The sequence below is a fragment of the Narcine bancroftii genome, chromosome 3 (genome assembly GCF_036971445.1).
Source record: "Narcine bancroftii isolate sNarBan1 chromosome 3, sNarBan1.hap1, whole genome shotgun sequence".
In the NCBI taxonomy this organism is placed as follows: domain Eukaryota; kingdom Metazoa; phylum Chordata; class Chondrichthyes; order Torpediniformes; family Narcinidae; genus Narcine; species Narcine bancroftii.
The window spans coordinates 336,528,039-336,545,012 of record NC_091471.1 but is presented as its reverse complement, the minus strand read 5'-3'; the positions used below and the strand labels follow the sequence as shown (position 1 = coordinate 336,545,012).

The 16,974-nt window shown below is 40.5% G+C and overlaps 1 protein-coding gene across 1 annotated transcript in view; it reads right to left on the bottom strand.

The window, feature by feature from the left end:
- cacna1g (calcium channel, voltage-dependent, T type, alpha 1G subunit) overlaps positions 1 to 16,974 on the bottom strand; it is a 341,612-nt gene that overhangs the window by 273,240 nt on the left and 51,398 nt on the right. The window contains exon 4 of the mRNA XM_069923288.1: positions 6,444 to 6,603. Within this exon, the coding sequence (XP_069779389.1) occupies positions 6,444 to 6,603 (160 nt within the window). The remainder of the gene's footprint in view (positions 1 to 6,443; positions 6,604 to 16,974) is intronic.

Here is a 16,974-nt window from a genome sequence, read left to right as displayed (position 1 = left end):
CTCTTTGGTCACAGAGTGGTATTCTCATTCTGCTCTCACATGAAGAAATCAGACAGATTGTCTATAGCCACATGAGGCCACATTCAGCACAGTATCCCTTCAAAGGATGCTTCTCCAAGCGCTGGCTCCTTAAAATGACCACTACTCATTCCCTTATAACATGGAGAAATGTGGTCTAAAACCACATACGAGGCCAATTCAGTACTGTATTACTTCCAAGAGCTCTGCTCCACAGTACTGCTTCCTTAAAATGGTCCCTGTGCAAACTGTGTATTGTCTTGAATCTGTTGGTCACATCGTCTCTGCATCTGGGTGTTCCAGGGCCACTTCCTCTCTCTTCAGATGTATCCAATTTAGGAAGACGCTGTCTGCCTGTCAGCTCACAGTCAAACTCCAAAGCCTGCAGGGTTTTGTTGAATTTGTTCTTTTAAAGTGACCAAACCACACAAATGGAAAATGAACTAAAATGGGAGCATATAATAGTTAGCTTCTGTACCACAAGCTAGTGTCACAAGAGGAACTGTTGCATTCTATCATTGAGAGATTCAGATGTCATTTTCAAATCCCTGCCCCATTCCCAGGCCGACATATCTATCCATTGTCTCAAGCACTGCCAAACTGAGACCATCTGCAAATTGGAGGAGCAACACCTTATATTCTGTCTGGACACCCTCTAACCAGACAAACATTGACTTCTCTGTTTCTTTTACCAACCACCATCCTGTCTCTCTCCTTTTCGCTTTACCTCTGTTTCCTTCCCTCTTACTCTGTCCGTCTCTCTATCCCTCTCTCTGTCTGCCTGTCTCTGTCTCTTTCCTTATCCCTCTGTCATCTTTTCTCCAGCTCTGCATTCACATACTGATCAATTTTCAGCTTTTCTCCCCTGCCGATCTGTCCATGTCCATGTTCGGCTACTGGCCTGTGTCCCCTGCCCCTTCTTCCCTGATCCCCCAGCCTTTTTATTCAGGCACCTGACTGCTTTTTTGCTCATACTGTAATGAAGGGCTCAGGCCTTTATATATCTTTGCCTCCTATCGAGGCTGTGGTACCTGCTGAGTTTCTCCAGCACCTTTGTGTATTAGCTGGCATTGTCGGGGACATTCATTCCTTGCTCTGAGAGACGACAAAATAACAGTTCCTCCCACTAATGCCAGGACTTCACTGATTCAGTTATATTGCAATTGTGCTAAATCATACCTTTTGCTTTAAAACAATGTATTAACCTTTGTAAAAATGTTTTAAACTTGAAATTAATTTCAAAATCCAAGTTTACTTCAACAAAACATTTCTATTGTTTCATACAAATTCTCTATTTGCCTTCATGTAAACTCACCCCAATGCCTTAAATCACTTTCCATTTCCCTTATAAATATGATCCAATGAGGGCTGTTTACCTCACAAAATATATTAATGGAATTGATGGGATCTCATGCATTAGCAGTTGAATATAAATATTGAGGAAGCACAAAGGTTTGTATGCCAACACCAGGATCTTTAGCCAGAGGGTAGTGGGTTTATGGAATTTGTTGCCACATGCAGCTGTGGAGGCAGGATCTTTGGGGGAATTTAAAGAGAAAATTGATAGGTATCTAATTAGTTAGTGTATCAAGGGATATGGAGATTTGGAACTAGATGTGAGAACATTTTAGTTCAGGGCGGTTTCACAGAGAAGACTCGATGGGCCAAATGGCCCACTTCTGTTCCTTTTCCTTGTGATCTTGATCTCATATCAGCTCTGTCAACCCCAAAGATCTTCCAGCTTGTAATACAAGATGGTTCTGTAATCACGATGTCTGCTTTGTGCCATGAGATTGAACAAAAACTCTGAAGGGGTGAGTAGGATTGGGAGGCTGGAACTGAGAGGGGTGAGGTGGGTTATTCATCAGGTTGCAGAAATGGAACATACTGTAAATGCAGCCAGAATTTGAAGCTGATTATTTGTGATTTAAAATTGACAAGGATGCCACTACAGATAGCCAGGTGAAGATGGTGACTGCATTGGATGTGAGAAAGTCCACCAGTGGTACTCAGCTTCACTCTTTCCTCAGGTTACTTCACTGCTTTTACAACTTGGTCCAGCTTGTTAAGTTCCTGTCACAAATTATTGCAGAAAGGGAACTCCTGGTTCTGGCATAATAGAAGACGTTGAAACTATGTAAAACCAAACTTCATGGTAAATTTTCCGTGATCTATTACAACTTAGGGAAATCATTCTGGCTGCCACACAACATCTCAACATGTGGAATGTGATCAAGAATGAAGTCAAGACAGGAGCCACCTTTCCAATCATTGAGGAAAAAAAAAGCTCTGGACATCATTCTTTTGGAATAACTCATTTTTAGTTGTTCCCTGTTAACAATCAAAGTATCCTGGTCATGGACTAGAAACTGCAGGATGTCACATTGATTATAATGCTTCAGAGCATTGGAGCAAGAGCTTGTTGTGGCCCTAGAGGCTCCATGGTATTTTTACTTGCTGGAACACATGCCTATGGAGATTGATGGCAAGATTAGCTCAGAATATGATCTCCTACCCTCACTAGGTTCATAGACCAGGCTCACACTCCACACTCTGAGAACTGATACCACAGCATGAGCCAATGTGTTGAGAGGAAACATATCGGGATAACACACATCAATGTCATCGGTACAAAGTGGCCGAAATTGAATTGGAGGTGACTTATATTTGCATAGTGCGGTTTGGTCAGTAGTTCTTTCAGTTCTGAGAAGGTTGAGAGCTACAATGTGACAGGGTCTGTCTTTCAGGCGAGTTGGCTTGTTGGCTAGAGTTGCCCTTCTAGTGCGTGCCGAACCAATTTTTTTGCCTAGTCCCACTGACCTGCACCTAGTCCATAGCCCTCCATACTTCACCCATCCATGTACCTGTCCAAATTCTGCTTAAATTAAGCCTGCATTCACCACTTCAGCTGGCAGCTTGTACCACACTCCCAGCACTCTCTGTGTGAAGAAGTTTCCCCTCATGTTCACTCTTAACCCATGTCCTCTGACTTCTACCACTCACCTACCATCAGTGGAAAAAGCCTATCTAAATTTACTCTGTCTATCCCACACATAATTTAAAATTCCTCTATCAAATCTCCCCTCATTCTTCTACAATCCAGGGAATAAAGGCCTAATCTATTTAACCTTTCCCTGTAACTCACTTCTTGAAGTCCAGGGAAAATCCTAGTAAATCTTCTCTGAACACTTGCTATCTTATTGATATCTTTCCTGTAGTTAGGTGACCAAAACGGCAGAGAATACTCCAAATTTGCCCTCACTAATGTCTTATACAACTTTACCATAACATCCCAACTCCTATACTCAATACTTTGATTTATGATATGCCAAAAGCTCACTTTATAACCTTATCCACTTGTGATGCCACTTTCAAGGAATTATGTATCTGTATTCCCTAATCCTTCTATTCCACTGCACTCCTCAGAGCCCTACTATTCACCATATATGTCCTTTCTTGGTTTGTCCTTCCAAAATGCCACACCTCACACTTGTCTCCATTAAATTCCATCTGCCATTTTTCAGCCTATTTTTCCAGCTGGTCCAGATCCCTCTGTAAGCTCTGAAAATCTTTATTTTCTACCACACCTCCAATCTTAGTGTCATCTGCAAACTTGCTTATCCAATGCACCGCATTATCATCTGGATATAGATGACAAACAAGAATTGTTCCACCTAGCACTTAACTCCCTAAATTCTTCTTGCAGGACTTCCTACCCATGTTATTGGTCCCTATATGGACCATGACATCTGGCTGCTCACTGACCCTCCTGAGAATGGTGAGAACTCAATATGATATTGTATATGCTAATTGGCTCAGGCTGGCCCACCCCCTGATGACACTTACCTAGACTCCTCCCCCAGGACCCAGGCTATAAAGGTCAGGCCACCTTTCCCTTCCCTGCACTTCCCTAGTTTGAATCCAGGCCAGCTCAAGTCCTCTGTGCAGTAAGGCCTATCATTCCCCTCATGTCTTTGTCATTGCAATTATTGGGGCAAGTGATAGTGCCCAATTCCAGGCAATGACTTCCATTTTCAGGAGGAGAAGGTGCCTTTTAAATGTGTGATGGATTAGGCACACTAATTCTCAAACAGTTTTGACATATAGGGTCAAGGCAATTGGATGCCAACCAGGGTCCACTATGCAAACTTAATGCACATATGCAAATGCCAAATTCTGACCACATGCTGTTGAACACAATGATGGATTCAAACATGCTGAGACTTATTATTTGGGGCTAGCCTGGGATAACCTTACCCTGCCCCATCCATATAAACCCCAGTGGATGATTCCTGGACAGAGTGATCTCGTGACACACATTTTCTCTCTAGATAAAGTCTGCTCTGGTTAGGGAATAATTTTTTTTTAAAAAAGCTGGAAGATTCCCAGTCCTCTGACATTAATGCTGTCCACCACTCCTGTCTGAATATGTCCAGCATTCTGTCTTTATGTCAGGTTTCCAGCATCTGCAGTTTTATTGATTTTTCTATACTGTTGCCTTTGTCAATACATGTAGACTTTAAAAAAAAGCTTCATATTGTCAGAGGAGCAGAAGAAATCTGACATCTTGGTCAATATTTATTTACATAGATCATTGGAACTTTTCTATTTTTGGAATTTTGTTAAGTGGAAAATGACTCCTTTACTACTTGACAATAACATCAACACTGGAATGGCCTTTGGGAAGGAGCAGGAAATAAAAGGCAGCATATAGATGCACATTTGTTTCTTTAAAGGCACTAAAATGTTGTATTTCTCCTGGGATCATTGATATTGTTGTGCTTTGAATTGATCAATTTTCAAATGAGGATTAACGTGGCACTGTAAGATCTGCAGGAATCATGGCTTGGATTGTGGCTATCTTCATCAGGGAGAATACATGACAATATTAGTTCTGCAGAATTTTGGCCAAGATAGCTAAGGCCAACTCCCTTCTTCCCACCGACTTCCATGCTGAACTAATGCAGATTTTAAAAAAAATGTGAACATTTTTCTTCATTCTACAATGGAGGAAAAATTGAAGAGAGAAAGGATATTTGCTGCATTTAGTCAGACGACATGGCCTTTGTCTTCCAAACCAATAACAGCAACAACATCTGCTCTGTCTGCTGTCTTCAAAACAATAAGATTCCAGAAAAAAGAAGGACTTTAACTTCAAGGGGCACCACAGTTGGCGTAGCGGTTAGCACAAAGCCTTTACCAGCGATCATGACTGGGCCGAGTTCAAATCCTGCCCTATCTGTAAGGAGTTTGTACGTTCTCTCCATGTCTGTATGGGCTTTCTCTGGGGACTCTGGTTTCCTCCCACTGTTCAAAATGTACCAGGGAGTAAGTTAATGGGGTGTAAATTGGTCGCCATGGACTCATGGGCCAAAATGGCCTGTTATCATGCTGTATGTCTAAATTGAAAAAAAAATTTCATGGCTTTCACTTGCCTCATCACTGCTTTCCTAGCTTAAAGAAGATTGTTTGTATGCTCATTTCTCTTTTTGTGATTTAAATGATTAGCAGGTGGAGCTGGCTTGGAATCATAGAACTATATCACACTACACTACAGCACAGAGACAGGCCCTTCAGCCCATCTCATCTTAACCAAACAATTTATTCTGCCGAGTTCCATCGACCTACACCCTATACCCGTCCATAACCTTCCCATCCAATCTTCTTTCATTATCGAGATGGACCAGAGACCGTCATGCTGTAACAAGCTCATCATCTTGGCTGTCCTAGGAGTTCAGCATCTGTAAAGTGAAGCGTAATAATCTCCAAAAAGATGAATATCATTAATACTCACAATATTAACAGAAACAGGTGGGGAAAAAATACCTCTGATCTAAACGAGGTGTTTACAAAATTTAAGGAATGTCATTGACCAAATAAGGAAAATGCATTTCCTTTCATGGTGGTGGGGGGGGGGGGGGGGTGGAGGGCGCAACCTTCATATTAGAGTCAGATGATTTAGGAGGGATACATTTCTTCACACAAATGGTGGAATCTGCAAATATTCTCCCCAAAAAACTAGGGTTGCTGAGTGAATCGAACAAAAGAGATAGACAGAAATGTGTTTTTTGAAGACAAATGTTGAATTATGATTCAGCCATAATTAAGAATGACAGGAAAGGAACAAGGGGTTGAATGATCTTCATATTATTGCAACAAATCCACATTTGGTTTTATAAAGCTAGTGTAAAGAACTAGCTATCAAATGTACGTCTGTAATGAACAAACTCAGATGGTAAGGAATTCAGTACTGAAACTGAATTGCATTACCTCTTATACATATAATCCCATCCCATATAATACACTCAAATATGTACCAAAATCAGATTCATGGTTATAAATACCACATTCACATTTGTATTTGCAGGGAATTCATATTTTCTATTGTGTAACTAATCGGGCCAACCATATTCGGACATACTTACATTGTAAAGTTTTCTTCAAGAAAACATCTGTTTCGTAGTAGTCCTGCCCATAGTTGGACCCCGACAATGCCGAAAATAAAGAAGACAAAGAAGCAGAGGAGAAGTACGTTGCCTAACATAGGCAAAGTGTCCAGCAGCAGGGTCACCAATATCCGCATACCTAGAAGATAAAAATGGAGACATAACAACCTCTTTGTTGTTCTTCCTCTGGATCCAGAGACCTAACAGCTTTGACCAAATCTTCATCATTTTATTGATGGTCAGCAAAACAAATCGTTCAGTTTATTAACGAATCAGCATCTGGTGGTTCATCCATCAATATCAAAATGGATTAAATATATCTCTCTGTTGCTGTAAAGGTAAGATACGCTCTGCAAACCATGCATCATTTATTCATTAACATCTATCATGGTCATCTCTCTCTTCACAATTAAGAATTATTCTACTATTTTTAATAGCATAAATCCCATTACATTTAGTGAATAATACTTCAATCATGATAAATCAATACCTAATAGACCATGATTTAATACATTTTAATCAGTAATTCCATCTCTGTTTCATCCACACCATGTTCTATTATTCTGGGTATTATAGAGCATGTTAAGGGTTTTGTTTCTGAAATAGAGGCAGGTTTGAAGTTTCAATATATTTATAATATCAAAGATTAAGAGTGGGATTGTGAATGTGGTCAGACAAAAGGGAAATCTTAAGTCAAAAAAAGAAAGGTCAGGACAATGGAGGGAAGCAGAACACATTCAATGTATTCAGAATGGACTGAGTCAGATGCAGCTTGCTCCTTGTTAACTATGTTATGTATGTCAAAATGATTACTTCAGGTTTGTGCTTGGTTTAAAACCCAGTATTGCTCCATGGATCCAAACACTGTGGGATGCAAGTTTCAAATTAGTCAGCTATGCACCAGAATACTTCACACAATTGAGTCATTGGATGGTTTTGATCCACATTTTTCTCCCCCTCTCTCTGTTTCAGACTTTTATGTTGGGTCAGAGCAGATTTACCAGAATATTTAGGAAAAGTGACAGTGAAAGAAATGGGTTTGTTATTTTCACCAAGAGTCAAGGTTATGAGATTTAGTAGAGGTGCTATTAATTCTGATGGTTTGGATAAATGAGAAGAACCTAAATCCACAGAGAGGGAAGCCTCAGAAGAGGATGCAATTTCAAGATAATTGGCAAAAGAAAACAAAAGAGAAATAGGATTTTTTTTTGTGTGTGTGTAATTAGACCTGAGGGGCCCTTTTTCACACAGAGGGTGGTGGGTACAAGGAATGAGCTGCCTGAGGAAGTAGTGGAGACGGTTACAATAATAAAGTTTAAGACACATTTGGACAGGTACAGGGAAAAGAAGGGTTGGGAGGAATATGAGCTGAACGCAAGAATATTGGGTGATCAAAATGGACAATTTAGGGCTTCAATAATCGAGGGATTGAGTTCATGAGTCATGAGGTAATGTGGCAGCTCTACAAATCTCTGGTAAGATCACACTTAGAATATTGTGTTCGGTTCTGGTCACCTCATTGCAGCAATGATGTGGAAGCCATGGAGAGGGTGCAGAGGAGATTTACCAGGATGTTGCCTGGATTAGAAAATATGTCTTACGAGGCAAGGTTAGCAGAGCTGGGATTTTTCTCTTTGACGTGAAGAATGATGAGAAGAGACTTAATAGAGGTTTTAAAGATTATAAGATGCATAGATAAGGTAGACAGTCAGCACCTTTATCCCCAGGATAGGAGTAGCAATCACCAGAAGACATCTATACAAAGTGAAGAGAGGAAAAATTAGGGGAACATTAGAGGTATGTTTTACACAGAATTGTGGGTGCCAGGAATGCATTGCTGGGGTAATATTGGAGGCAGGAATAACAGGGGCATTTAAGAAACTCTTAGACAGCCACATGGATGACAGAAGAATAGAGCATTATGAGGTTGGGAGGGATTTTTTTTTAGAAAGTATTAAATATTACTTTGTGCTGTAATGTTCTATGGAACCTGAAGTTGACCATTTGATATGGAATTCACCCTGACAGAAGTTAGTGCCTTTAACAAAGGAGCACAAAGAGGTTAAGGGAGAGAAATGGAGAGAGTCCAGTGTACTGAGCAATGTTGGAGAAACTAAGCAGTTCACACAGCATTCATAGGAAGTAAAGGGTAAACAACACTAGGCCTGGGCCAGGAATGATTCCTGGAGTGGAGTTAAGTGATCCTTGATCATAAGATTGCACCTGAGAAGAAGATTCTGCAGCAGAGCCTGCAAGACTTGGAAATACTGATGCATTTCTGAAGGTCTTGAAACATAACTTTGGTCATGGAGCAGCAAAGTCCTCCAGTTGGACTTCACACTTTCATCCACCGTCATCCTCAATCAAAACTTGATTTCCATTTCTGAAAGTACAACAAATCCCGTTAACCCAGGCACATGCACCCTGGAGGAACACAGCAGATCACGCAGCATCCATGGGAAGTAAAGGGTAACCAATGTTTCAAGCTTGGGTCCTGCATCAGGAAGCCACATGACCTGCTGAGTTTCTCCAACATGTTTGTGTACTGCACTTGACCCCAGCATTGGAGGACTTTTTGTTCAAATCCAGTTTGCTGTGATTGATTTTACAAAACTGAGCTCCTTGAGTTCTCAAAAATTTTATTCAGAATCCGAACTCCAAGAGTCTGAATCCAAATCTTTATTCAATGTCCATCAATGTGCTTTTGACACTAGTGGATAATGCAATATCACATTGAAAATAAAAACAGATTGGAAAATGTCACAGAGAGAAAGATCTGCATGAAATTATTGCTGATAGAAAATCTCCATATCACAAAGACTGGAAATAACACTGAATGCCCAAAGGGTTTACTAGAAGATACAGCACAAAAAATGACATACAGAGTGACGGGCCATTTTACATTGTAATTCTAGAGGCTTGGCTTTGGTACCAGAAACTCCATCAATGGTGAGGATTCCTGGGTAGGTCAGTGGGCCAAACCATCTGAGAAAAATAACAGATGTACAATTTGACCAGCTGATGAAAAATGTTCTGGTGAGTTGTGAATCCCTGAAATGCTGAGGCAGATGATATCAATTAAGCATGCCATGATTGGTATTGATATTTATAAGCTAAGGAGATTAAAATCCAGCCAGGCTTACTGAGTTTCATCTGGTAACTCCTCTAAGGATGCCTAAGAGAGTGGAACATGAAACTGAAACAGCGTTGTCTGCAGAATCCCTGGTTTAGACCTCACGAGGCTTGGTTTGGTGCTGGAGAGAGGAAAAGTAGCAAGGAGAAGGGAATAGGATGGAGTGGAACAGCGTGGTGGTGACGGTGGGGGTGGTGGTGAGCATGCGACAGGATAGAGAGGAACTGGGACTGTGCCTTGAGACTCTAGGCAAGAGGATGGGATGGTGGGGGGGAAACAAATCAGGCTTTGTTCCTTGATTCCAGAGAGCAGTGAGTCAGATTGAGCCCAGTGCTTTAAGTTGTGATGTAAGAGAGGGGTCATGGCTGAGGATTCGGGAGGGGCTTTTGGATTGGGGAGGGGGGATAGGATTGGACTGATATTCAACCAATATTGTGATGTGCTGTGTTGTGCAGACTGGGGCTCGTAAGGAGATTTTGAGTATCTGTATGCTTGGAGATCGGAAGGGTGGGATAGAGTTGTTTGGATGTTGTTTAGGAGCAGAATACAGAATAGGGGTCCCAATCCAGTGCTGAGCTAGAAGGACCTGGTTGTCCTGAAAAAAAATGATCATTCAACAACATTGTCCAAAATAACCTACAATTCTGTACAGGGTGTCAAATAATCCTACACACAACTTAAATAAAAGTCACATTGGGGAATGAAGGCAAACAGAAATGTTTCAGGTCAAAGAGAAAAAAGAACTTTGTTCAGATAAAGGGACTTCAACCAGAAATGCTAACTCTATTTCTGCCTGACATGTTTTCAGGATTGTGTGTTTTTATTTTACATTTCTAGACTGCACTTAAATAAAAACTTTCTGTTGCCTTCGATAATTTCCACTTTCTTCTGTCTGTGTTAAACATCCATTTTACGACAGAAAAGGGAATAGGCATATTTAACTCCAGGATGTAGGAAATAAAAACCCTGACTAAAAATGACATGCTCATGGTTGTACAGGGGAAAGAAATGATTCATCTTATTATTTCAGTGTAAGTTAATGTTTCAAATAAAATTCCAAGTCATTTTCAAGTAGTTTGAAAAGCCAGGATCAATTACCCACTTTTCTACATGGATAACATAGCTATATGTGGAAGAATTTCTGGGATGGCACTTTAAATGTCTCATTTACTATCTATCCACTTTCGATCAGGGTTAACATGCGACAATAGCTACCTCTCCCCAGATTTATTGTACTTTAGAATTATATAACTCTTCACATCTGATCTCCCGAGTGATACACAGAAGTCTGCAGGCATTGTGATTAATAGTGAAAGCACAGAAATGGTGGAGGAACTCAGCAGGGCTTGAAGTGTCTGTAGAAGGCAAAGATCTGTAATTGACACTTGGGCCTGAGCTCTTCCTCGAAGTATGTGTAAAAAGTAGGCACACACCTGAATTAAAGGGTGCAAGAGAAGGACAGAAAGAGCAAGGTGAGGAGCACAGACCAAAGGTGATAATTTGACATGGAGAGGAAAGGTGAGAATTGATCAGGGGAGAGGGTGGCTCCTTGAATGCAGAACTGGAGGAAAGGAGACAGAGGGTATAGGAAAGAGAGGGGAGGAGGGGGAAGGAAGGAGAAATAAAGATAGAAGGAATGGGGCAAATGGAAACCAGAGAAGTCAATATTAATGCCATCTGCTTGAGGGTCCCCAGATGGAATAGTATACCTAATTGTTCCTCCAATTTGTGCATGGTCTCAGTCTGGCAATGCACAAAACCATGGACAGACTCCAAATGGATGGCATTAACATCGACCTCAGTTTTCCATTTCCCCCCCCCCCCATCTCTCTTTCTTCCTCTGTTTCCTATCCTCCAGATCTGAATTCAAGGAGCCACCCTCTCTCCTGATCAATCCTCACCTCTCCTCCTCGACCCATTGTCTGTTGGTCTGTGCTCCTCTCTCTCTGCTTGTTCTTTCCTTCTCCCCAGCCTTTTAATTTAGGCACCTCGGGCCTTCAAGAAGGGCCCCATATCCCAAAATATCAGTTATGACACTGTTGAATCCCTCCAGCGTTTCCATTTTTTACATCTCATTTCCCCACAATTCCCCTCCTGCTGAAACAACATTGCTTTTACATTCAAATAAAAAGTACCAGAATGACAGGACTAATAAATTCTGATAAAAATGAAGAAAGTCCTCTATGTGCACAAGCTAAACTTCACTGAAAAGACCTTGACACTCCTGCTTTCAAAATTGCCTTATTTAATCCATTTCGGAAATACTGCATCAAGAGATTGGCATTAACAGGCAGTGACAACATCACATCTGATAAGTCTTAATATTGATGAAAATGATGGATGCAAGCTTTATTTGTTCTTTCCCATCCATATGTTTCATTTTCATTGAAATTATATTTTTTGAGATATGAGCAATAGCTGGCCGATTTTAAAATTAATTTGCTTAATTGTAGCATCAATTAAACAGCATAGGGTTGGTTCTAATCATACATCAAATTGTTAATAAAGTAGAAAAGATGATCATCTTTGGTGTTAGAAAAGCTGGCAGTAGACCAATTTCATTGATAATATAATCATTATTAATGACAGCGGTCAAATGACAGGCTTTTAATCTGACAGTTTAACACATGGCTATTACTGAGTCATTTATCTTCAGGAGATGCCTGGTTGGTAATGAAGTTGTAGAATTGATACTATTTACTTAAAGTAATTGAAGAAAACAATCACTGAACACGCAGAAAAACGAGCAGATGTGTTGGGCCAAATGTGAGGGCCATTCTACATGAAGAGCAAGGATAGAATGAAATAAACATCGTCATAAATATTGTATAACGAACTAAAGTGGCAGGACTGTTATCAGATAAGACCTCTCACTGAGCCGTGTTAGCTGATCAATAGTGCACGAGGCCAAAAGTTTGGCCAAGGCATCATGTTTACTGTATTTCAAGAGGTCCTGCCCTTAAGGCCCCAAGATTGTGGGTTTGGAGGGGAATTTGTGGTTCAGAATAGGGCTGTGGTGGTGCTCTTGTGATAGGGGTTCAAGGAGAAGAAGAGTGGGGGAACAGGAATTAGCATTACCACTTGAAAAAGGATGCAGTTATGGTAGGGGACAGTAGATTTGGGGGATTAGACATCGTGCTCTGTATTGTACATAGGTTGTGGTGCCTGTCAAGTACCAGGAGCAATGATTGAGAGGAACCAGCAGCGGGATGGGTAAGATCATTGTCAAAGTCCCTGTAAGAATAGATGGATTCTGCTGAGGAAGAACATGTAGCTACAGTTTAAATGATAACATTTATAATGAGCATATTGTTATACATATTGTTCTATCTACATATACACCAGAACTTTTGTTTACTGCAGCTGAACGGGAACTTTGTTCAAGGAAAACCACAAAGTGACAACAATAGTATACCTGATTGAATTAAAAAGAGACAACAAATTAAAAAAAAAAGATTGATAATAAATACTTAAAAGCTGAACCACAAAAGCAATAATCTCTGGATTATTGCTTGAACCTCTTGGAAACTGGCATCTATTAAATAAGACCAGAAAATTAACTGTGTGGTTTACATTGTTGTGGAAGAAATGGGTTGCAATTCATGGGGTACTTATACCAATACTATTCTCTTCAAAGAAGCTTCCTGTCAATCTAAACGGCTGATTAAATATTCAATGCCTATAGATCAGTCTTTAAACTAAACAGTGGTGGGGCATGAGGGAGGGCTGAGGAAAATTAAAGAGGAAGGACAAGGCCATGGTGTGGATTAGCAAAATGAGGAACCGTCACCAGACTGTGACAATTGCATTGGACATTGCATTCAATCCTGTGGAACTGCGAGGAATTGCAACAGAGAAATGCAGATAATTAAAGGCTTTTTTATCTTTTTCATTCTCAATAGGTTAGATGAGCCATTCTCAACCTTTATTTGGCTATGCCCCCCCCCCCCCGAGGATGCTGCTCAATGTTTATGCGCTCCCTTCCCTGTGAAGCAGTACTTCTCTCCTTCCAACTACATTAAAAAAATATTTATATTATGTGAGGTGAATAGAAAACAATGGTTTTACTTAAATTACTGTTGCCCCCATTGAGAATGGCTGGGTTAGATGAACTGATAGTGCAAAAATAAATAAAAGGTAACAGTCAATACAGGTTGCAAGATGATAAAGGCGAGAACTAAGTATTCTGGGGTGCTTGTCATTTCAGAAGGACAGACAAATAAAGGGATGGGAAATTCCAATAGTATAGAATGTGGTTAGGGAACAGGTAACCAACATCACCCGGATAGCTTTGAGCAACTGCAACATTGTGAGTTGCAGGTAGATCACGTAGCTAAGGTTGCAAAGAAGCAAGAAAAACCTAGGGACTTTAATGTGTGCAAAAAAGGACATAAACTATTTCCACTGTTGTGTTAACAGCAAGAGGACAGAGTACACTGCATGTGTCTCACCTCACCATTTTACCCCTTGTTTGGTTAATTTCGAGTGATAAAAGAGTAAATTTATAAAGTAAACATATCCAGATTAGATGAATTTTGATCTGGTAGTTCAATATGGACCAAAGAGAACACAGAAATGGAAGCACATCTGATAATTAAAATGTAGAATGCTATAATTACATTCTGTTGTTTGAAACTATTTATTAGCTTTTTTTTATTATTTAAGAGTTTGGCTGTTAACTATTGCATTCAAAAATGGAACTCAAGTGGGAATGGAGAACTAAAGTATCATGGAATTTTATATAAATTTTAAACTATATGTGTTCTTGGCTAAGTCAAATGTTCTTGATTGGATAGCTCCTATTTTTTTTAAAAAAAGCTCTGGGGATTGGAAGTCATAGGGAGACTTGTTTTTTTGAAATTAGAAATTTGGTTAGGAGAAAGAGGGAGGTGTACCAGAGGTATAAACAGCAGGGTGCTGAGAAATTGAAAGAGGACTACAAGGAGTGTAGGAAAAATCTTAAGAAAGAAATTAGAAAGGCCAAAAAGAGGCACGAAGAGGCTTTGGCAGGCAGAGTAAGAATAAATCCAAAGGGTTTCTATAAGTACATTAAAAGTAAAAGATTAGTGAGGGATAGAATTGGACCCCTTGTAGATAGCGAGGGTAGGCTGAGTGAGAAGTCAGAGGAGATGGGGGAAATTTTAAATGATTTCTTTTCCTCGGTATTCACTAGGGAAAAAAACATTGTACCAGTTGAAGTAAAGCAAAATAGTGGGGAGGTCATGAATCATATAAGGATAACCGAGAAGGTAGTGATAGCAGTGTTAAAAAAGTTAAAGGTGGACAAATCTCCAGGTCCGGACAAAGTATTCCCAAGGACACTCAGGGACAGTAGTGTACAGATAGTGGGGCCATTAACAGAGATATTTAGGATATCACTGGTCACGGGGGTAGTGCCAGAGGATTGGAGGGTGGCTCATGTTGTTCCGCTGTTTAAGGGTCCAAATGTAAGCCTGGAAATTATAGACCTGTGAGTCTGACGTCTGTGGTGGGTAAGTTGATGGAAAGTGTTCTGAGGGATGGCATTTACAAATATTTGGAAGAACAGGGATTGATAGGTAGAAGTCAGCATGGTTTTGTCAGGGGTAGATCATGCTTAACAAACCTTAAAGAGTTTTTCGAGGGAGTTACAAAAAAGATTGATGAAGAGAAGGCTGTAGTAGACTTTAGTAAAGCTTTCGACTAAGTTCCCCACAGGAGGTTAGGAAAAAAGGTGGAGGCATTAGGTATAAATAAGGAGGTAGTGAAATGGATTCAGCAATGGTTGGATGGGAGGTGTCAGAGAGTAGTGGGAGAAAATTGTTTGTCAAATTGGAGGCCGGTGACTAGTGGAGTTCCTCAGGGATCAGTCCTGGGTCCACTATTGTTTGTTATATATATTAACGATCTGGAAGAAGGGGTGGTGAATTTGATAAGCAAGTTTGCAGATGATACAAAGATTGCTGGTATTGTGGACAGTGAGGAAGATTACCGTAGCTTAAAAAGAGATATAGGAAAGCTAGAGGAGTGGGCAGAGAAATGGCTGATGGAATTTAATATGGATAAGTGTGAAGTGTTGCATTTTGGAAAGGCAAATCTAAATAGGTCATATACATTGAATGGTAGACAATTGAGGAGTGCAGAGCAACAAAGGGATTTAGGAGTTATGGTAAATTGTACCCTCAAAGTTGATACTCAGGTAGATAGAGTGGTGAAGAAGGCATTTGGAATGTTGGCCAAACAGAATATTGAATTCAAGAGTTGGGATGTTATGATGAAATTGTACAAAGCATTGCTGAGGCCAAATTTGGAATACTGTGTGCAGTTTTGGTCACCGAATTATAGAAAAGATATAAACAAAATAGAGAGAGTGCAGAAAAGGTTCACGAGAATGTTGACAGAAAGTCAGGGTTTGAGTTACAGAGAAAGGTTGAGCAGCCTGGGGGTTTTTTCTCTGGAGCGTAGAAGATTGAGGGGGGATTTGATGGAAGTGCTCAAGGCTTTTTCAATTAAAAGTGGGGGATATTCAAACCAGAGGCCATGGTTTGAGATTGAAGGGTGAAAATTATAAGGGGAACATGAGGGGAAATTTCTTCACACAAAGGGTGGTTGGGATGTGGAATAAGCTTCTGGTGGAGATGGTTGAAGCAGGGACGTTATTTACATTTAAGGAAAGACTGGATAATTACATGGAGGGGAGAGGATTGGAGGGGTATGGACCAGGTGCTGCTCAGTGGGACTAGGAGGGTGGAGATTTGTTCCGGCATGGACTAGTAGGGCCAAACTGGCCTGTTCTGTGCTGTATATGGTTATATGATTGTTTTTGCTGCGACTTTTGTTCTTCTTTGCTAATCTATACAGTCAGCAAACCAGGTCATGTTCTGTCCAAATTAGATAAATTATTAGAGCAGTCAAATTATTTCCAGTAAACGCGCAAAATTACTGGAGGAACTCAGCAGATCCCACAACAGCCATAAGAGGCAAAGATATGCAACTGACGTTTTGGGCTTGACCCAACAACAATATGGGTCTCCAATTCCTGATGGCCTCTTTCTCCCCCTACTGCTTGTAGATGATGGTGATGCTGCACTTCCTCGTGGAGTCTGACATGCTGCCCGCCAGGAGCATAGCGTTGTATTCTTCCAGCAGGTCTGGATCCACCTAGTTCCACAAAATCATGTACAACTCAGCCAGTAAGCTATCACTTCCATGAATTTGAGATTGGACTCAAATAAGTGGATGAAGTCAGCTAGGTCCTCCAGGGTCAGTGGCTGGTCCCCTTGCTGTCACCTGATAAAGGATAGGGCTTTCTAGGAGGCCATGTGTCTCTCATGCCTTACTGTCATATATACCAGAATAAAAGGATCTTCTGATCCTTGTATGTGTTACTGAACTGTA